Below are 22,930 nucleotides of genomic sequence, written 5' to 3'. Positions count from 1 at the left end.
GGCAACATGAGGGCACAGCCAGCTAGCTGAAGAACAGGGAAACACGTCCGTATCAATGGTCAGGTCTGCCCCAGAACAGGTGCTGTGTATGCTGGATGAGCTGACTTGAGGCAGGGTTGTTGGTAGTGAATGCTAGCACGTTCAAACCCATCTTATATCAAAATACTTTTCTATTTCAAGACAATGATTGTATGAAGAACTAATTTGAGTCATTAGTGTCAGAATGCCTGCAATCCCCGAGGTCAGGATTAATGAGCACTTTTTTTTGTTTCTGTTTTTTTTTTTTTTTGGATTTGTTTTTTTTCGAGACAGGGTTTCTCTGTATAGCCAGGCTGTCCTGGAACTCACTCTGCAGACCAGGCTGCCTTGAACTCAGAAATCCGCCTGCCTCTGCCTCCCAGAGTGCTGGGATTACAGGCGTGTGCCACCACTGCCTGTCCGAGAGCACTTGTATTAAAATGGAAAAACCATTTTCATCATCCATGGGTCTGAGAGTTGGCCTGGTGGACCCTTACTTGCTGCCTGAATGTCAGTAAAGAACTCTTGGCTAAGTTGCAGTAATGCAATATTTTATTAATCAATGTAATTATTTTTAAAGGGTCTTCTTTACAGGATAGGAAGTCCTGAATTAGAGGGGGTGGGGTGGGAAGTTATGGCGAGAGGTAAGTCTCTGTTGCTCTGTTTATTTGGGAACTAGATCAGATGTGCCTGCCTCTGCCTCTTAAGTGCAGGGATTAGAGATGTGTGCTAGCACACAAGGCTAACAGCCTTTTCTGTGGGACAGAGTTGCTGTGTAACCCAGGCTGGCTTGGACTTGCAGTGATTTTCTTGTGGGGCTTGGTCATTTGGTAGCTAGCAGCACTTTGACATTTGGCTGGTACAGATGACATATCACCTGAACCTTGGAATGGATCATCAAGATGTAACTATTACATGCACTTCCCCTTTCCTCTTGCCCTAAATAGCAGGCTTGCTAAGTAGCAGATTTTTCTCTATTGTGCTACAATCCATTAAACTGGGTCTTCATGTCCCTTGGCTTCATGTCCTCCAGTTTGTTACACAGTTGACAATGACTTCCAGCTTTTTTCTTCTTGCTTCTACCTTGTAAGGACTGGGACTGCAGGTAGATGCCCACCGGGGCTTCCTAGTGGCTGGTTGGGGGACTGACTTGTACGGGTCAGGCAAACACTGTTCCAGCTTCATCTTCAGGCCTAGCCTTGTGTTTTCTAAGACAAAAGATGAGCCTTAAAGAAGTGACACAAAGCCCAGGTGTCTGTCTCACACAGTTTATTTAACAATAGGTAATAAGAAATCAAATTTAACAGTCTATACAGTGATCCAAAGTTCATATTTATAAGTAATCAACCTTAATTGCATGATTTACAACAGTTGAGGGCTTTTTGCTTTCTATTTTCAAGTTTTACAGAAAGTGTACGTGTGTGGGGCAGAGGAAGGAAGAAAGCAAGTGAAGAAACCTCAGACATTTGCATGTTAAAATCACCCCACTGGAGTCATTTTTTACCCTCTTTTTTAATTTTTTTCCTTTGTTAGATGTAAAAATAACAAAAAAATTCTCTCAAGAAACAGAAACCACAATATTATAATACATCAATTTGGCAGCTGCCCCTGTATATTATGAAAAAGTCATTTTTTTCTCTACATGTACAAATTATCTTAATACTTGAAGTTTTATCCTTAGACTTACAGAATAGAAAATTTTCTGGAGCACAAAAGTTGACTTGAGGGGTGGAAAGAGGAGGCTTTTTAATTTTTAAATGTTTTTAAAAGAATGAACATCTTTGCACCCAGAGAAAAAAATTGGTATTTTAATATATTTATATATATTTATATATATATATATATAATGTAATTTTACGTAACATTAACCCCTTTTGTCCTCTGGTTTTAGAAATGTTCTTTTTTTTTTTAAATTCTTTCATAAAGTGAGGAAAATAGGGAAAAATGTCAACCATCTGCACCAGTAAATAATAACTATTAATATTACATATTTTCATTAATTTAAAAAAAATAATAAAACCTATCGGAGGTGCAAGGCAGGAGCATATGGTTGGCTTCAGACCTCAGTTGCCTCCCAGTGCACACTTGAACCACACACACAAGGGGAAAGGGGCTGGAGTAACCAGCCATAACAAAAATATATTCTTTGTAATCTATTATCCCTCAGGTTCATCTGTCATGTTTACTTTAAACCATAAATGGCTACTGCACAGTTCTCACATGTTCCAAGGAAAATGGGTCTTTTAGGCTAAGAAAGATTCAAAAAAATTGTTTTCAGTACAAAAAGTCTTGTTAAGAGAAAATAATCTTTTGCTCCCAAAATACTACAAGGTGTCTCTAGTGTATGTCTAGTGTACTCTGTGAGAGGTTTGAATTCAAGTCTGCATTATCCGTGCTCAGTCCCAGGTCCGTGGCACTTGCACCGTGGAGGTTCGCCATGCCTGGATTGCTAGCGAGCTGTGAAAGCATTGAATTCTGGTCTGGGCTGGCAAAATGCCCTTGTTCCATGGGGTTGGTAGCCTGGGCAGCTACCAGTCCAGGATGTGGGGAACTGGTCTGTGGAGAAACATGGTGTGGAGAAGGCTGAGGCTGCATCCTCGGAGATGGACTGGAATGGGGGGGCTGAGACTGTGGTCGAGGAGAAGGGACAGGCTGGGGAGAGCGTACTTGATTGGAGAGAGAATTAGGGATTTGTTGACCTTGTAGGTGTGGGGACTGTGCCTGATTTGGGAGCATATGCTGCTGTGGGCTCATAGGGTTGGGCTGAGCAGGAGACCCCATCTGTTGCTGAAGAAGTCGCTGCTGATAGGCCTGTAGACTGGCCTCAGTCCCCAGAGCCTGGGGAAGCTGACCCATTTGTCCCATATTTCCTTGCTGCATTTGCTGCATGTGATGCTGCATTCGCTGCTGCTGCTGCTGCTGTTGGGGTGGATAGCCAATTCCTTGGGGCTGCTGGAACTGGTTGTGATTGGCCATTCCAGGGCCAATTCCTGGCCCTGCTCCCTGCTGTTGCATCATCTGACGTCTTAAGATGTCTCTGAACTGTGAAGGCATGGTATTGTGATTCATGTTCATTTGCTGAGCTTGGGGACTCATTCCTCCCATAGGTGGTTGGAGCTGCTGCTGAGGCTGCTGCTGGGGCAGGCCAGCTCTTTGGACACCTGCCTGCATAGGATTCATGTTCTGCAAGGCGGGGTTGGAGTGGACACCTTGCTGACCAGGCATGGTAGGTGGCTGCAGCCCTGGCTGTCCCTGGGGCATGCCAGGCTGTCCAGGGAGAGGCTGTGGGTTAGAGTTGGCATACTTGGCAGCCCGCTGCTTGATGAATGCAGCCAACAGCTGGGGGTTGGCATGAAGGATACTAAGCACCTGTTGCTGCTGTAAGGGAGAACTGGGAGACCTGAGAGTCCGCAAAAGGTTTTGTAAGGCTTGTTGAGACACAGTGCCTGGCTTGAGAGGGCTCACACCTACTTGGCCCAATCCTGGTTGTGGAGCCATGTTCAAAGGCTGACCATGCTGGGCCACTGACATCATTGCTGGCCTTGGCATCCCTGACTGCATCTGCTGGGGTTGAGGCATTCCTCCTTGGGCCCAAGGTGGCTGTTGCTGCATTCCTGTGGGACCCATTCCTGGATCTAAATGCCCACCAGGACCTCTGGCCATAGGAGGTGGGTTCATGCCCATAGGGGTCATGGGTGCCATCTGGGGCATCTGGTGCTGGATTGGCCTTTGGAAAATTTGTACATGGGCCATCTGGCGCTGTGTCTCTGCTGCCCTCTGAATCTGCATTGCCATTTCTACGGCTGCAGGTGGAGGCCCTGGAAGAGGGGGCTGAGCAGTCTGAGGCGGGGTTGGGGGGGTCACTTGGCCTGCTGCCTTACCCTGGGACACAGGGCCAGCAGTCTGAGTCCTGGGTAAGTAGGGCGTCATGTTGTTGGGAGGAGTGGGCTGCGGTTGGGAGGTGGGTTGAGGCTGGGGTGTCTGTGGGGTGGCTGGCTGCTGGCCAGTTGGGGTAGTTGGAGTAGCAGGAGTTGGGGACGGCAGGCCCTGCTGCTGCCCCGCCACACCAGTTCGTTGCATACTGGCCATCCTCCTGCGGAGCATCTGAGCCTGTTGGAGCCGGTGCTGCAGCTGTTGCTGCCGGAGCTTTTGCTTGATGTTGAGGCAGAATGGCACCGGGCACTTGTTCTCCTGGCAGTGCTTGGCGTGATAGCAGCAAAGGGCAATAAGCTGTTTGCAAATAGGGCATCCACCATTGGTTTTCCGTTTGCAGCCTTTGGTGTGCTGCACAACCCTCTTCATCTTCTGGCAAGAAGGCAGGGAACAGTTGGCATTGCGGCACTGGCAGGCATGCACCAGAGACTGGATGCAGCGTTGGATGCTCAGGCGGCGGGAGTCTCCTGGGCTCTGGGTAGCTGCAGCTTGCTGGTTATTGCTTTCATCATCCAAGCCGAGACCTAGTTTCTCCATTTTGTGGTCATGATTTTTAGTGTTATAACAGGTGATACACAGGTCATAATCCTGAAGGAGGAAAAAAAAAAAAAAACCCAGAAGATTCAGGTTAACTCTGCAAGACTAAAACACAACCAATCTCTTCAGCTCTGACCCAACAAGAGGACATATATTTGTAATACAAGTCTACATCACAACTCACACAATGGGACCAGTGTGGCCTGTCAGTCCTTCCCACACGTAATGCCTACCTCACACACAGTGCAATGCCAGCGTGTCTCCACGTGGTGCTTGCACTCGTTGCAGGTGTAGACAAAGCGATCTTGACTCTGTGTATGCAGCTCCACCAGCATGCACATGGTAGACCACTGGGCTCTTCGAAGTGAAGAGAATTCCAGGTGCTTATCCCTTGCAAGGGTGAGAAATGCATCTCTACCATCCATCAGGTCACAGGGGATGAGAGGGTCAGGATCAACAATAGGAGGCAGGGAGTTGGGAGCAGGACAAGCGATGAGGCGGATTACAAAGAAGACCTGCCAACAGAAAAGCTCATTATGACTCTGGAACTACAATGCCACTGCAACAAAAGGGAGAGGGAGAGGGAGAAGACAGTAGGAGGAGTGGGTTCAGGGTCAACTGAAGCCCTTCTCCATCATTGTTCATTTTGAGACTTTAAAGAACCTCAAACTCGCCAGGTAGTGGTGATACACGCCTTTAATCCCAGTACTTGGGAGGCCTCCCAAGTGCTGGGATTACAGGCGTGCGTCACCCTGCCCGGCAAGTATTATACTTTAAGCAGCAGTCTGTGGCTTAACCAGAGTCTAAGTACAACAAAGCATACAATTAAATCTAAGTGGAGACATCCTGCAAGATCTGTATAAAGGTCTGCTGTAAACAAATACATGCAATAAAATCATAATCAGTTTGGATGTTTTTCTCAGAAGGTATTTGCTAAAAGATAGACAACAAATAAGCACACATACCTTTATCACATACCTTTCTCAGGATCTACTTAAAATACATGTGTATGTGTTTTACTTTTTGTGCATGAACCTATACCACTTGTGTGCCTCTTACTCCAGACAAGAAAACTTACCACCTGCCCTGTGCGCTTGGCCAGTTCTGGAGAGGTTGAAAATCTGCATTAATTGGCATAATAATTAATCCTAGTAATGAATTTGAAATGTACCTTCTCAGTCTGAGATTAGATATCCCAAGCTGTTTGCAAATGGGGTATACACCATTGGTTTTCCATTTGTACTATTATCCTAAGATTTGATAAATTAAGTCAAATAAGGGGCTGGAGAGATGGTTCAGTGATTAAGAGGACCAAAGGTCAAGCCTCATAAGCCATCTGAATGCTCACAATGTCTGTTACTCCACTTCTCTATCCCCGCCCCCCCCCCCCCCATGGACACTATGAGCACTTGATGCATTACAAAATTTCAGGAGCTGGAGAGATGGCTCTGGTTGTGGAAGCACTGGTTGCTCTTCCAGAAGACCTGGGTTCAATTCCCAGCATCCACATGGCAGCTCACAACAGTCTATAACTCAAATTCTGGTAGAGTAGACACCCTCACACAGACATTCATGTAGGCCCAACACCAAATGTACATAAAAATAAAAAACCTGAGTCAAGTCAATCCCCATTAGCTCTTCAAGCAGTACTATATACTTTCAAAATTGCACAAGGCCATCACGAATGTTTTCTGATAGTGGCATCCACTAGAATGCAAGATGACCTTCCATGTAAGGGCATGGCTGAAGGTATGGTCATTAGGAATCTATCTGGCTTTGGTTATATCAATTAGGGCTAGACAGAAGAAAATTATGCGGAGAAAATGCTGATTTTTTTTTATTTTGTTTTTTTGTTCTTTTTTTGGTTTGTTTGTTTTTGTTTTGGATTTGGTTTTTTTTTTTTTTTTTGTTTTTTTTTCAAGACAGGGTCTCTCTGTATAGTCCTGGCTGTCCTGGAACTCACTCTGTAGACCAGGCTGGCCTTGAACTCAGAAATCCACCTGCCTCTGCCTCCCAGAGTGCTGGGATTACAGGCGTGCGTCACCACTGCCCAGCTGTCTTTTTTGTTCTTTTGAGACAGGGTTTTTCTGTATAGCCCTGGCTGTCCTGGAACTCACTTTGTAGACCAGGCTGGCCTCAAACTCAGATATCTACCTGCCTCTGCCTCCCAAGTGCTGGGATTAAAGGCGACCACCACCACCACCACCACCACCACCACCACCACCACCACCGCCTGGCTGAAAAATGCTTTCATTATTTGTATTTCCTCACCATACTAACTGCCTTTTCTAAAGATGGCTAACTAACCTAATTACAATAATTAAGTGATCAGTCTTCTCACAACATAACTGGTGTTGAAGAAATTGCTTTTGAAGCTGGGTGTGGTGGCTCATGCCTTTAATCCCAGTATCTGGGAGGAATCTCTGGAGTACACCAAATGATAGGGCTGTTACACAGAGAAACCACATCTTGAAAAGCAAAATAAATATAAAATAAAAAACTGGTTATAATTTAACCTTAGAATAGAATTGAACTGTAAACAAGAAAAAAAAAAAAGCACATGGGCTAGGGATGTAGCTGAGCTCGGGAACATGGAAGACTGTTCTCAACTACACAGTGAGTAGAGTCCAGCCACATCATAACATGATCCCAACAAGTTAGGGAGCTGGAGAGATGGCTCAGAGGTTAAGAGCACTGACTACTCTTCTAAAGGTACTGAGTTCAATTCCCAGCAACCACAGGGTGGCTCACAACCATCTGATAAGGGACCCGATGCCCTCTTCTGGTGTGTCTGAAGACAGCAACAAACAGCAACAATGTACTCATATAAATACGTAATTCTTTAAAAAAACAAAACAAACAAAAACAACAAATGATTCCTTTCTTACTAATGGTTTGCTTCCATTCTCATTTTCTTAGAAAAGCATGGTAAGGGGACAGAGCAGTGGCTCACTGGGGTTATGCTTGCTCTTTGTCACTAGTTGCTTTTGCAGAGGACCCAAGTTCCATTCCCTATACATACATGGTAGCTGTCTTTAAACTCAGTTGGAGAGGATTTGGCATCCATTTCTGGCATGCAAGCAAAATACCCATACACATAAAACTTAATAAATAAATAAATAAATAAGTAAAGCCATGTGAGGAACACTAAGTGTTAATTTAGAAGGGGGCTCAAATATGGGAATATGATTATGAATGTTTCTGAGTCAGTCTTAAATCTAACACTAAGCACTATTATAAACTGGAATAAGAGTGGGGCTCTAAACAACACAAAACATGCCGGGCAGTGGTGGCACACGCCACCTGTAATCCCAGCACTCTGGGAGGCAGAGGCAGGCATATTAATGAGTTTGAGGCCAGCCTGGTCTACAGAGTGAGCTCTAGGACAGCCAGGGCTACACAGAGAAACCCTGTCTCAAAAAAACCAAATCCACCCCCCCCCCCCCGAAAAACATGAAACATTTGAAGAGCAAATATGAAAAATGTTGGAACCTGCTGTCAACCTCAGAAATACAAAGATAGAGGCAGGCGGACATCTATGAATCCAAGGCCATCCGGGTCACAGAACAAGACCCATCCTCAGAAGCCACAAACCCATTCTCAAAGCAGACTCTATGTGCATGCTCTATTCATCCCAGTCAACCCTCTTCCAGTCAGGCCATTTCTTCCCTCCACATTTCCAGACACCTGGAGTTGTCATCATGCCAGCTGGGGTGAGCAGCTTAGAACCCCGCCTGCCCTGCCACATCCACCTACCCTGGTGGCTGCCTCTCACCTCTTTATGCTTTTCCATGGTGGCGTACAGTTTCTGAGAGAGGTCATTGGACACGTTGGGCATCCCGGGCTTCTTCTTATTGCCCCGACTCAGACTGCTCTTGTTCTTGCTGGTTTTCTTGTTGTTCTTCTTCTTAGCATTTTTGCTGTCTCCTTTTGTTACCTGTAGGGCAGCACAAAGGAGAAATGAACGTGCTAGGTAAAAACAAACTAACAAACCTGGAAATGAGACAGAAGGTAAAAAGACTCTGTGACTCTTGGCTGATATTTATCTTCTGCAGCTACTTATTACTAGTTTCCTTTTAAAATCTCTTTCTTTCTCTCCTCTCTACTTACAAAGCAAATGCTTAACTATTGTTTTGTGTATGTGTGTAGCTTGATGAATGTGTGCATCTATGTGCAGGTTCTTTCAGAGGCTCTCTTATTCCAAAACTGGAGTTATATAGAAAGTTAGGAGAATTCTGCTGTGGGTACAGGGAACAGAACTGACCGAGGTTCCTCTTGAAGAACAAGTACTCTGGAGTCTTTCTAAACTGTCTCCCAACAAAGAGCCCAAGCTTCATTATGGAAATGAAAGCCTGTAAACTTGTATTTTTAGAAAAAGCCTCAATTTCCAGGGCGCTGGTGGTGCATGAATTTAACCACAGCACTCGAGAAACAGAGGCTGACAGATCTCTGAGTTCGATGCCAGCCTGGTCTACAGAATAAGTTCCAGGATAACCAAGGCTACATGGGGAAACTGTCTCTAGAAAATAAAACAAACAACAAGAATAAAAAACAGAAAGAAAAGCCCCAGGTTGCAGAAGCCATGGACTCCAGTGTCCAGATTAGAGACAAGACTGAAGAATGTGTAGCACATGGTCGGTGACCAAGAAAAGAAAGAGGGAAACCAGCAAGCTGCCAAATACAATAGCCTAGTCCGTTATGAAGTTAACCAAAGGTTAAATCTGTTAAAGGGGAGGGGGTAGAGAGGGAGAGAACATGAGACTATGGATGGGGACTGCCATGCCTGCCTGAAGACCTTTCACTTTGTTTTTGGTGCTGGACTTATCCAGGGCCCATGTCTTTGTGCACACCATGGCACAAACCTGTGGAAGTCAAAGGACAACGAATGGGAGCTGGTTCTCTGCTACAGCCATGTGGGTTCAGGGAATGAATTCTGGATTTGGTGCTCAAGCCTTTTTATTTTTTTTCCTTCTTTTTGGACAAGGTTTCACTATATAGAAGCCTGGCCTTGGAATGCACATGTACCTGCCTACTTCTGCCTCCTGAGTGCTGAAATAAGAAAATGTGTCACTCTGCCTTTAAGTTAAAATCCAGAGAACAGTCTACATGTGTCTAGTCAATAACTGACTAGGATACTATGAAGGAGACAAGTTAACTTTTCCAGGCTTGTGCCTGCCTGTGATCCCCAGCACTTCTGGAAAAATATACTAGAGAAGATATGTACTCAGCAAAGCCTGTAGCAGCCATAATTTGGCCTATTAGATATATTTTTTCTAATTTTCCAGGAACTTATTCAATATCCAGGATACTACTTAGAAACACAGGAACTTAGTTCTGAGATAGTTTGCCTGCTATGCAGCCAAGGTTGGTTTTGAATTCTGTCATCCTACATGCTGAAATTAAGAGCATTACACCTAGCAGAATTTAAATTGCTCTTTTATACCAAATTGAAAGTGTAAACTCCTTTGTGTCTTAACAGTGAGATGCCAGCAGACACCAGGACACTGAGCCCTTACATCAGTGCTCTCATTGCTCGTGTTCTCTTCCCGCTTCCTCTCCTCCTCTTCCTGTTCAAGCTCCTTGATGCTTTCTTCCAGAACATTGGGCCAGAAATCACCTTCAAAATAGGGTAACTCCTTTGCACTTGTTAATCGATCTTCAGTAGCTTGTTTTAAAATATCCTGTAAAAAAGAAAATATCCCCATGATTAGAATTTCTTTTTTCTTTCTTTCTTTTTTTTTTTGTTGAAAAAGTTTATATATTTATTTTATGTATCTGAGTGCACTGTAGCTGTCCTCAGACACACCAGAAGAGGGCATCAGATCTCATTACAGATGGCTGTGAGCTATCATGAGATTGCTGGGAATTGAACTCAGAACCTTTGGAAAAACAGTCAGTGCTCTTAACCCCTGAGTCATCTCTCCAGTCCCCAAAATACAAATTAGTAACAATGTATTTCCCTGTTTATTTTAGAGAGGATATCACTATTTATCTCCCCTTGGTTCACTATGTACAGAGCTCACTATGTAAAACAGGCTGGCAGGTCTCTTCAGAACTCAAAGGATCGATTTACTTCAGTCTCCTGAATTTGGGAATTAAACACATGTAATTATTATATCCAGTTTTTTTCTTTTTTGAGACAAAGTGTCTCTTAGGCCAGGATGGCCTGCAATTCCCTATATAAATGAGCCTGGCCTCAAACTCAGAGATCTATCTGCCTTTGCCTGTCCACTTCTTCTTCTTCTTCTTCTTTTTTTTTAATATTTATTTATTTATTATATGTAAGTACACTGTAGGTGTCAAATCTCTTTATGGATGGTTGTGAGCCACCATGTGGATGCTGGGATTCGAACTCATGACCTTTGGAAGAGCAGTCAGTGCTCTTACCCGCTGAGCCATCTCTCCAGCCCCTTGCCTGTCCACTTCTAATAAAGACATGTACCACCATATCTTACCCATGACAAATCTAATTATTAAAACTTAGATTTATTTATTTTATTTTATATGTACTAAGTGTTTGACCTGCGTGCACATGTGTGCACCATATGTGTGCCTGGTGAACACAGAGGTCCCTAGAATTAGAGTCAAGGATGGATGTGAGCAACCATGTGGGTACTGGGAAACAAATATGGGTCCACTGCAAGGACAACTGCTTTAAACTGCTAATCCATTTCTCTAGGCACCCAAGACACTTTTGAACTTTGAATCATCCTGCCTCAGTTTCCAAAGTGAGATTATAGGCAAGCACAACTTTGCTGATCTATAAATCACCTAACACCTAGCTTTTCTAAATTTGAAATTTTATATATTAAAAATAAACTTTAATGAACTAATATAATTATAACAATTACATCCTTTAAGACTGAACAATACTTGTCGAAGAAAAGACAGAAAATAGTAGGCTGGTACATTTCTTTGTTCCAACTGACCTTGTAGTCATGGACAATACGTTCTGATACAGCCTTGTCAAGCATCTTTTTGTACCATTCCTGCAATCGCTTGGGCTTTGGTATCTTCTGATCGGGTGGATGGCAATGGAAGATATAGTCATCCCCTTCACTTGGAGGACAGGCCCAGATATGCCCTGTGGTGTATCTAAAAACACAAAGAGAAGGACATCAAGACATCATTGTGTTAGAGAAAGCTATAGTAACTTTCCTAGAGTAGTGGATGCTATGGGTGCAAAGCACTGCACACAGTACGCCCGCCCTAAACAAGGCAAAAAGATAAGGACACAAATGCTTACTCCAAACCAGATGCACTAACAGGTCTAATACTACCTACTTGTTTTGAAAGGCCATGGAGTTATGTTGTGAATTTCATTTATAGAGGGGCTTGGTTTCTTGATCTTAAAACCCCAAATCTGTATTTTAAGATCAAAAGAAGAAACCCATCCTAACAAATTAAGTGCAAGGTAAATGGCTACAAGTTAGATGGCAAGTACTCTCCACAGATGTACGTACTTTAAAGGTAAGGACTACCTCCACATCTTATGAATGAACTTGCACTCTCCACCCCAAAGCCTCTTGCATGCTGGGATTGTATGTACCACATTTTCCTTTTTTTTTTTTTTTTTTTTGAGACAGGGTTTCTCTGTGTAGCCCTGGCTGTCCTGGAACTCACTCTGTAGACCAGGCTGGCCTTGAACTCAGAAATCTGCCTGCCTCTGCCTCCGAGAGTGCTGGGATTACAGGCGCGCGCCACCACCGCCCGGCAACAGTTCATTTTCAAAAGAGTAATATCAATGGTTTCAACAAAACAGAACTAAAGGATTGGTTTATTAACACATGGTGATATCATTTTCATATCACAGAAGATCTAACAAATTGAGGTCATGGCTTTACTATATCATAACCAACATGAGAAAATCAAAATACACAATAACACCTTTTCTAGAGCATACTACTTTCTAATAATGCTTACCCTAATTTCTTGACATATTCCAAATATCCAATTAGAATTTCATGATAGACTGCAGTCCGCAAACATTTAGGACGGAAGAAATGAACACTGTCCAGGTAAGATATATATACTCTCCTATCAAAAACAAGGAAAGAAAAATGTTTCACCATGTAGTATTACTTATATGGCTAAAGACCATCATTCTTTGCCGTGACTATGGTGACCTGGGTTGGCCTTGGCTTCCATGTATGACTGACCCGGCACATGCTATTCTCACCATCCTGTTTCTGCCCAGTGCGCTTTTTTACTAGTTAGTACATGAAGCCAATCCCTTCCCATTACCTCTCCCACAAAATGAGAAGCTGGTCACATCAAGTCCTACCTCTGGTTGGGAGGGGGACAGTCAGAGCCATATTCTTGAACATGCATGCCGAAGAAACACAAGTCAACACCATCAATTTCTTCGAAGGCAAACAGTGCCTTTGTTCGGTATGGAAAAGATTCTGCCATCTCTCCACTATCTACAAACCTAATTCAGATTAAAAGGAAATCAAAAATGATTCAGGTTGAAATCAACAATAACTGAGTGTGCACAATTGTGGATCTATAAAAAAATGAAATAGAGATCACTAGACACCTTGCTTTCATGCCTGGTTTCACCTCCACAGTTTTGTCAGAAGCATGAACAACCCGAACAGTGACCTCTCCTGATTCAGGGTGATTTTGTCGCCTCAGAAAGTCATTCACTCGATTCTCTAGAAAGGTCCCAAGTCTGGTAGACGGCAATCCTAGGAATATAAAATTTACAAGTTACCAAGGTATGGTCTTGTGCACAATTCCTAACATTAAAGAGTAGGAAGAAAGTTACTGTGGCTCAAATTTTACTGTCAATATTTAGGTTCAAGTAACCTGCTATATTTTTTTCAATATAGTAAGGTAACTCTGATATCGTATCCCTCAACATATCTTAGGTAAGGCAGGAAGGTGTCTGTACTTCATTCTACAGTGATTCTAGTCAATCACTTTTACATGTGCCCCACATTATGACATGTGCCAGATCAGGAAGAAATATAGGGGGAAAATGTATTAAAATTTCAGTGATTTCTTTTATAGTTCAATATTCACTATGCTATAGAATTATTTTATTTTAGCTAAATCTCTTTTTCTCTTTTGAAAGAGGGGCTCACTATGTAGATGAGGCTGGCCTCAAACTCAAGTTTGCCTGCCTCCCGAGTACAGGGCTTAGAGGTGTGCACAACTACACTTGTTAAAATGGACTAATTTTGGCTAGTTTAATTTTCACTAAGATTCAGGATATATATATAATTTTAAAGACAAGGCAGGCTGGCTACAACCTCAGAAATCTGCCAGCCTCCTCCTCCCATGTGCTGGGATTAAAGGAGTGTGCCACCACCTCCCAGTTTTTTGAAAAATTTTAAAATATGCTTTACCTCTAAGAATGAGACTTACTTTTAGCAGAAAATTTATTTTCTTTCCTAGTTCGTGCAGTTTTCTTTAAACAGCCATCACAGACAAACCTAAAATGTAAACCAGGACTTTGCTTATATAACATAAAATTAAAGCACCATGTATCAATATCCATCATTCGAATCCAGATAAACTCAAAAAACATCTTGGCACAAGGTCCAAACACATAACAAAGTTGATATAACCAGTATACAGTTTTTAGAAGGCAGGTCTAGGATTTCTAGCTGAGAGAAACAAGAGAACAACTGTTATCCCAACTGAGAATGGGAGACAGGAAGAGCAAGGAGATCCTGGCCAACCAGTGAGAGCATCTGGAAAAACATCTACCAACAAAAGAGCCTTTGGCTTTTTCCTTAGGCTTCTGTGCTACATCCTATTGTAATACCAGAACCTGAGAGGTATGTGAGGAAGGGTGGTCAAAGCTATATATATCATAAAGCAAGTTTGACCATACATTTCCTCATACCAACCTCAATCAAATAGCCACACCCATTTCTGTAAGTACACACTAGGCAAGTTCCATACTACTGAACTACATTTATGTATCCCTAGCTATTATATCCAGGCTGGTCTTCAACTCCTCATTTTCCTGTGTCACCCTTTGAAGTTAGAATACTGACAATACTGAAGAAAACAACTTCTAATTAAAAAACCAAAAAGAAAGCAAGCTTAATATATGTTTTTAAAAAATAATTTGGGGCTGGTGAGATGGCTCAGTGGTTAAGAGCACTGACTGCTCTTCCTAAGGTCCTAAGTTCAATTCCCAGCAACTAGATGGTGGCTCACAACCATCTGTAATGTGATCTGATTCCCTCTTCTGGTGTGTCTGAAGATAGCTACAGTGTACACATGTACATAAAATATCTTTACTCAGGTGGTGGCACACGCTTTCAATCCCAACACTGAGTTGAAGGCCAGCCTGGTCTATGAGAGAAATACTATCCAAAAAAAAAAAAAAGAAAAAAAAAAAAAGAAGAAGTCTCTGGGTATGTGCCACTCACGGGCATGTGCTCATGGATTCATTCTAATGATAATCACATGTAGTTATGAACTGTTGACCTGAGGGCTGAGATCTGAACTCAGGGTCTCTGCAAGAGCCATTTATTTCAGCCATGATACAGTATCAATGATTGTCTTTAATTAGTGGACTAGTCTTAAATTCTGAATTGCAAGAATTTTAAGGAATTTCGTAAGCCATCTTGAACATGTCAGTCTTATCAAGCATGTCTCTTAAACATACGTAAAGGCAAACCAAATAGAAAATTGAAAGGTAGCCAAGTGAATGACAATCACTTATAGACATTTTTCCAGATAAATGATGCTATCAATGAATACTCCTAACTGTATTAAAAATTAGTCTAATAAGGGGAGCATTAGACAGGAGATTGTACCCCATGATGTAACTTGACTCTAACTTGTTTTTCCTTGGGGAAAAAAATATGCCCTTTAGCTGACAGGGGGGCGCACACCTTTAATCCCAGAACTTGGGAGGCAGAGGCAGGTGGATCTTTGAGTTCCAGAACAGCCAGGGTCACACATAAAAATACAGTCTCAAAAACCCCAAAAGGTCAGCCCCTTTCTCCCAAAACTAAAAGTATCATTTCTGACTCTTACTTAATGCTATGAGTCTATAAGATACTGGTCCCCCAGCCTGGCCAAGAGTCCTTAGTGTATCATTCCCGTTAGGATGCTTCAGGAAGGACAACTAGGTGTTCCTTGGCTTTATACCAATACTGGTTCCCTTTTAAGACTATAGTTATCAGCAAACACTTTCAAATCTGGCAAATTCTGTTACAGCTAATACTGGCTTTAATATCAACATAACATTTCCTTCCTTTTATGGAGATAGGCTTTCAATGTGTGGTCCATATATAAATGTATATATATAGGAATTTGCCTACCAAAGGCTGGGATGATAGGTGGGTACCAAACCTATAGAGGTATTATTATAGATGTTTTAGGTGTCTTAACACTTAAATGGCAAGTGCTTTATCCTATGTGCCATCTCCTCAGCTGCTATTTAAGTTTTAAACTGGGTTTGTACTGATCCTTTTCCAATTCCAAGGGGAAAAAAAAATTCAGTTTTAGCAGTGTTAGGATAAAACCCAGAGCCAAACTGTATCAGGCCATGTGCTGTACCAATAAGCTAGACTCCGAATCCCAGAGAAAATACTTAGAAGAACACAGCTTTGTGCAGGTATGGCAATGAACACCTCTGATCCCAGCACTCAGGAGTAGCATGTTCCTGGCCAGCTAGAGCTACATAGTGATGCCCAAACAAAATCAGTAAACTTGAACATACAAACAGTTATGGAAAAGAATGCTCATGGAAATAAAACAAAACAGAACTTCTAATGTCTTAAGCCTCACCCAGTTGGCCAGATGATCTCGTGGTGAAGGACACAGATCTGATGCATCTTTCTTCCACACTCTGTGCACTCAACAAACCTGGAAATGAACATTATAAATTCTAAGTTTTTGAAGCATCACTAACAAAAATGTCTAATATCTCCTGTAAATTCTATCAAAAGACAATTGTCATGCCCAATGAGTTAAAAAAAAATTAGCTTAGTCAAATTTTTCTTTTGGCTTTTATTTTTTATGTTAAGGGAGGGCAAATCACACCTATGTTATACCAACAACCTAAACTTTCAATGCAGAAAGGCAGTTCTCAGTTCTGAGACCCTAGAGTAATACTACCCATTTTCAGAGTAAGAAGAGGGAACTGTCCTCTTCAGTGAACTAGGCTCAGAAAGTTGCCAGGTGGGCTAAGGGATTCCAAGGATGCACAGGAAATGCAGCGAGGAGAGCACACCACTGGGCAGAAGTAGTGTGCTGCTTAATAGGGAACATATAATGAACACTAACTGTAACATTTATGATATGCAGATGTTAGCCCAAGAATATCAGGTTATCTTGAAAAAAGGTCAGAGAGTGTACCAATAATTCATGGGAAACTACTTACAATTCAGGATCCAGCGTGTCATTTTTTCTCTTAGAAAATTGTTCTTTATTTATTGTACTAAGGAAAGAAAATAGACATAATGAGAAAACAAACAAAAATAATGACTACCTGAATATACAATCCTCTCAGAACAAAATTCATTTTCTGTATTTGAGTCCTAGAAAATGCAGTTGTATATACTGCAGTGTTCTATAGTACGTCATAACTGACAGACACACAAACCCCCTTCTGAAACAGGGTCATATGTAGCTATGGTAGGCCTTGAGCTCACTGCTCACATCCCTCTGCCTCTGTGGTGCAAATTAAAGATATGTTAATATGCGCAGTTCTATTTTGAAATCTGGTTCTATGCGGATGTCAAGTTCTTTTTGTTTGTTTGTTTTGGTTTTTCGAGACAGGGTTTCTCTGTGTAGCCCTGGCTGTCCTGGAACTCACTCTGTAGACCAGGCTGGCCTCGAACTCAGAAATCCACCTGTCTCTGCCTCCCAAGTGTTGGGATTAAAGGCGTGCACCACCACACCTGGTGGATATGTAGTTTTTATAATCTGCTGTTTGCAGATTGTAAACAATCTGGAGGCAGAGGCAAGTGGAGCTCTGAGAGTCTGAGGCCTACCTCGTTTACATTGTAAGTTTTTCAAGAGGTATGTAGTTGAGATTCTGTCTTAGAAAGTCACCCCTCTGTTATTTGAGGGAAGTTTGGTTTTAGGAATCAGATGGGCAAGTCCTGTTTTGTTTCATTTTTTAAGTCTTGTATTGTTAGCAAGGATAGGAACTGCATGCTTTAGGTTCTTGCAGTTACCTCAGACTAAATTTGAAGGACAAAAAATTTTCATTTCTTAGTATTATATATCATCACTTCTAATACTGCCCAGGACTCCCAACTCCCCTATAAAACAAATTTAAAAGGTATTTTATATAACAAGCAAGAGTCTCAAGATCCATTCACCTTCCTGATTGTCCTCAGACCTTGATGGATGACCCAAAGACCAAGAGCATCCAGAATGACATGGGAACTTCTTAAAAATTTAATCTCTTATGCTCATTATAGTCTTGGAAAAACAGTAAGGGAATTCTATATTTTCTAACCTCTGAGCCTTAACTGATTTAAAGTTTATAATACCTAGCAGGCCATTCTGTGGTTCCAAGGATAAAACTGACTGACTACCCTTTCCACAGCAGGAAAGCCTTCTCTAGTGTGTACTTCTCTGGTTCTGCTAAGAGTCAAAATGTGTCTTTGTAGGTTCTTAGCATCTGTTCTCCTACATAGGCACCCAGAGCCTACTACACTGTATTTCAACAGTAATTGAAAGGAAATAAGTACTTACAAATAATAATAAGTACTTTACTCTCTTCTAAAAATTAAAAGGTTTGTAAAAAGCATTTCATTACTAAGTATATTGAGTTTGAAGGAGGTTGTACTCACAATGCCCTTATATCTTCTTGTAGGTTAGCAGACTACTAACTGGGGGCAGTCTGCTTTTTTACAAACCTTTTAATTTTTTGAAGAAAGTACTTATTATTATTTGTAAGTACTTATTATTACTAAGATGATTTTCCAATGCTCAGATAACTTAGTCCAGAAATTTGTTAACAGAATTTAGGATAACCAGGTGAGTAGCCAATAGCCAGAGATGTGAGAGGGCAATTGAGAATCACTATCTAATTTACCTCAAAATCATTTGTATTTTACAAATAACCCGTGACTGGTGGGATCAGTATTGGACAGACAACAGGATAAGACCACTTTGACATGCCTAAGAACAATCCTGAGAGAATGGAGAATTAAAGAGCAGATTCAAAATGATGTAGCTACTTACGTTTGAGGTTGGGAAGGGTCATCTCCCAAAGAAACGCTCTCCCCTTGGATTTCATTGAAACACTTCTCACAGAAATGATACCTGTCGGCAAGAAGGCCATACTGGGGTGAACTGTTCCGTTCACACAACACAGCCCAAGCCAAGCAACGAAGCCACCAATCACAGCAGGCCAAGGAGGGGAACGGGAGCAGAGAGCAGGTCATCAACGGCGACAAGGACATTCAATGATGCAGATTTATGGGCCCCACAGTTTGGGTTTGTTTTGTTTTTTTTGATTGTATTTTTTGGTTTTTTTTGTTTGTTTGTTTTTGCAATCAAAGCCAAGCGCAGACAACGACAAGCATGAAGGAGAAAAAAAAAACAAAACAAACGTAGAAATGAGGGATTGCAAGACAACAAAAAACAAAAGCAAGACAAGACAACACAAAGCAGAAAGCCAAGGCAAAGCACATATCAGCATTAAATATTTCAATGCGATCACAGGTAGCAAATGATTACACCAAATAAAACGAGGCCTTTCACTTGGACCCATACTGCTTGATTTCTTACTACCCAGTGCTGCTGCTGCCACTACACACACACACACACACACACACACACACACACACACACACACACACACACAGAATATATATATCATATTTCTTTTTTACTCCCATTGAGACAGAATTTCTCTGTATAGGCATAACCATCCTTGAACTCTCTCTGTAGATCAGACTGGTCTCAAACTCGGAGATCCACCTGCCTCTTCCTTCCCAGTACTGGGACTAAAGGTGGGCACTGCTACCACCATGCAAGATTTATTTAATGTATGTGAGTGTTCTGTTCTCATGCAAACCAGAAGAGGGAAATGACCTTATTACAAATGGTTGTGAGCCACCATGAGGTTGCTGAGAATTGAACCTAGGTCCTTTGGAAGAGCAGCCAGTGCTGTTAACCTTTGAGCCAGTGTTGGCAGCGTTAAACAGGCCAGGGCACTCACTACTTAGATGTGCAGGTCTGTTGCAGAGATCAGAGGAAAAACACTAGATGATCTCCAATGCAGTCTGATTATTACCAATAAGAGATTAATTATTCACCATCAAGAGATTAGTGTATATAAATTTGTGATTACAGCCACTGGATAGTGAAAAATAAGGTAGGGAACACTGATACCCACGTCTGTATAGGGAAAAACAATGTATGTATGTATGTATGTATGTATGTATGTATGTATGTGCGTGCGCTCGCACACTTTTTTTTTAAAAGACAGGGTCTCATGCCTTCTAGGCTGGCCTTAAATAGACTTATACAGCAGGCCAACTACTACTTTGAAGTGATCCCTGAACCTCCTCTACCTTTCCAGTACTTGGATTATAGCTTTGAACTACTATAATCCACATACAAGGTGCTAGCCTCAAACCCAGGGCTTCAGAGATACCAGGGAAGCTCTCTATAAATTAGCTAGACCTCAGCTCTGGGAGATTACTTTGTTTTTAATTTGCCTGACACTAATCATAATCCAAGAATAAGAAATTAGGATGACATAAGGTTCACAAAACTTGTAACATTTTTTTGGTTGATACTAGAAAATACTATTGAAAATAATGCATACAATACAGATGCTTTCAAGCAGATAACATGAAGCACAATGTGTGTCCATGCCGCACACTAGTGTACACATGTGCCAATACATCTATATACAAAGGCACACTGACCATGGTCTGTAAGTGGTTGAGCTTACCTGTTCTGGTAACTGTAGTAAGTAGCGTCACGGGGGATTGTGCATAACTGTTTGCCATAGCAACATAGAGTCTGTGGAGAGAACTCCAACTGCAAGGGAAAAGTATTTGTTTCAGAGTGCAAAGACCTGAAGTACAAGGCAGAATACTCACAAGGCAAATCACAAAAAATCCTGTGTCAACTCAGATCTCACTTAGATAAATCACAATCAGCCACGTCAACTTATAAAAACCACCAGCAGTTTACTATGTGATTTCATTAGGCTGTGCAGCATATCTGCCCACACTATTTGCAAATACCTATACGCAACATGAGCAGTTACACTGAGGACAATAATGCATCATGTGCAGAGCAAGCTGCATCACTAGGGACATAATGAAGCTCCTACATGAGCTTACTCTGATGAGTCAATATACCAAAGGCTCAGCTAAAGGCTAAGCAATTCCACATAATTCTCATATATGACGAAAAAAAATAAAAGTCTTCATTCCAAATATATTGTGGATTAAGGAAAAGGGCTTGTTACAGTTGGTAGAACATTGGTAAATTGGTTCAGAGATCTGTTTTGACCTCCAGTCACATGAAAAGAAGAACAGAGATGGGGAAGACTGTCAAAGTTAGAAGCAGGGTATTTTTAACCCAAGGAACAACTGAATTCTAGTTATCATACAAGATAAAGACAGGTCTAAAAACTACTTCGTACCTTTCTGCCACAACAGTATCCAAGGCTTTGCATGACAGGGTCAATTTCTTGTTCAAATACTTCAGAAAGTTTGGAGCAATATTTGTATACCCTTGAAGTTTTGCGGTTATATAACCAGGCATTGTTGAACATAAGCCAAATATCATCTATATATTGCCAGGGCTCTTGGTATTGTCCAGTATCTAACTTCCTCTTGATTGTAGAAAGATCCATGGGGCTCTTCACAATATCAAAGTAATCCTAGAAGTGTAAGCAACACCACATCACATACTCATGAGCAGGGTATTTAGGGAAGGGGGGGAGTGTCTTCCTATTAGCATCATTAATTTTCCACATAATATTATGTATACGTCTTACTTCCCAGGAGTTGATTGAAGTCTGTCACTTCTTGAGGTTTTGAGGATTAAGTACTAGAAGGGACCTACAAATCCTAGAGAATAAGTGTTCTAAGGTAATAGAAAAACATGAAAAAAAAAATCCTGAATAAACTGTTTCCCTGAAAAGCACTCCAATACCCTATCCAATCAATAAAAACTTCTGGAAAATCTTTGAATAAAACCTGCAAGCAACCTGGGTGCATTACAATTTCCAAACATTTCAAAGCTAACTTTGGGGGAGTAAGTAGATGACCATGAGTTTGAAGACAGTCTGGTCTACAGAGTCAATCTCAGTCCAACCAGGGATACATACATACCCCAAACCAACCCTAATCTAAAAAGAAGATATAGGTTTTGGTAGAGGAACCAGGCACCCTAAATACACACAGACACACACAGACACACACACAGACACACACACAGAGAGAGAGAGAGAGAGAGAGAGAGAGAGAGAGAGAGAGAGAGAGAGAGATCTTCAGGATCAAGGGACTCAATCTATTCAGGTGATAATAAATTGTTGACTCAACAACTGCACATCTAACATACCAAAGAGAAACAACTCTGTAACACATGAAAATGCACACACTCCTGTAACATCTGAGCATGAGGGCCAAGGACCTACAAGGTCAACGATAATATGAGGTATCAAAATCTAAACAAAAAGGCAAAGGAGTACTTGTACACCGACGTTCACAGCAGTCATAGTCTCAATAGCCCAAAACTGGAAATAACCAAATATTTGCCAATTAAATACATATACAAATGCAGTAATATGAACATAACTGAATGGTATTAGATTACAAGGAAACACTGGGTTACATGGCCACATAGCATGGAAGAACCTCCAAGGCTGTACTGGGGGCTAGAGGTCAATGCAAAACACATGCTAAGCTTACATTCCATACTAGAAGAATCCAGGAGCCAGGCAGCCCTAAGGCTGCTGCACCTAGTAATTTTATTGGAGGTAGAGTTTGAGGGATGTTATGAAAATGAATTAAAACCATGGTAATAGCTGCAGAACAATAAAAATGCCAAAACTTGTACACTGTAAAAAGGGTAACATCTGTAACATCATTCCTGTTAATAAAGCTGTTTCTCAATCTAAATAAAAATAAAAAATACCAAATACTTACAGGGATTCCTAGAAGTTGCGGGTCCACGGGTTGACGAAAGGGAAGGGATTCTGGGTCCTGCCGGTAAAGTGCCTCCAGTGTTGGCATCAGAGCCTGGCGTAGTTCTTCTGGTTTGAAAACTTTGAGGAGAGTCCATTGAAATCAATTACTGACCGAGCAAAGGGATGTTAAAGACATATTCATGTTAAAAGTTCTAAAAGCAGTGGGACGGAGGTGGTGCACGCCTTTAATCCAAACACTTGGGAGGCAGAGGCAGGCGGATTTCTGATTTTGAGGCTAGCCTGGTCTACAGAGTGAGTTCCAGGACAGCCAGAGCTACACAACCAACAAACCAA

At 41.7% G+C, this 22,930-nt stretch overlaps 1 protein-coding gene across 2 annotated transcripts in view; it reads right to left on the bottom strand.

Annotated features, from left to right (window-relative positions):
- Positions 1–1,270: 1,270 nt before the first annotated feature.
- Positions 1,271–22,930, bottom strand: part of Ep300 (E1A binding protein p300) — a 66,833-nt gene continuing 45,173 nt past the window's right edge. Inside the window, exons 17-31 of one of the 2 annotated variants that reach the window (XM_052161678.1) lie at positions 22,596–22,714; positions 21,086–21,325; positions 20,384–20,472; positions 18,661–18,741; positions 16,844–16,900; positions 16,249–16,326; positions 13,861–13,928; positions 13,028–13,178; positions 12,773–12,919; positions 12,412–12,525; positions 11,418–11,583; positions 10,005–10,169; positions 8,264–8,425; positions 4,722–5,003; positions 1,271–4,539 (exon numbers count right to left, since the gene is read on the bottom strand). In XM_052161678.1, coding sequence (XP_052017638.1) covers positions 2,356–4,539; positions 4,722–5,003; positions 8,264–8,425; positions 10,005–10,169; positions 11,418–11,583; positions 12,412–12,525; positions 12,773–12,919; positions 13,028–13,178; positions 13,861–13,928; positions 16,249–16,326; positions 16,844–16,900; positions 18,661–18,741; positions 20,384–20,472; positions 21,086–21,325; positions 22,596–22,714 — 4,103 coding nt within the window. In that variant the 3' untranslated portion in view covers positions 1,271–2,355. The remainder of the gene's footprint in view (positions 4,540–4,721; positions 5,004–8,263; positions 8,426–10,004; positions 10,170–11,417; positions 11,584–12,411; positions 12,526–12,772; positions 12,920–13,027; positions 13,179–13,860; positions 13,929–16,248; positions 16,327–16,843; positions 16,901–18,660; positions 18,742–20,383; positions 20,473–21,085; positions 21,326–22,595; positions 22,715–22,930) is intronic. The other variant, XM_052161679.1, reaches the window with a different exon arrangement.

This window comes from Apodemus sylvaticus, chromosome 17 (genome assembly GCF_947179515.1).
Source record: "Apodemus sylvaticus chromosome 17, mApoSyl1.1, whole genome shotgun sequence".
In the NCBI taxonomy this organism is placed as follows: domain Eukaryota; kingdom Metazoa; phylum Chordata; class Mammalia; order Rodentia; family Muridae; genus Apodemus; species Apodemus sylvaticus.
The sequence above is the reverse complement of the archived record's forward strand: the minus strand, read 5'-3'. Positions and strand labels throughout refer to the sequence as shown.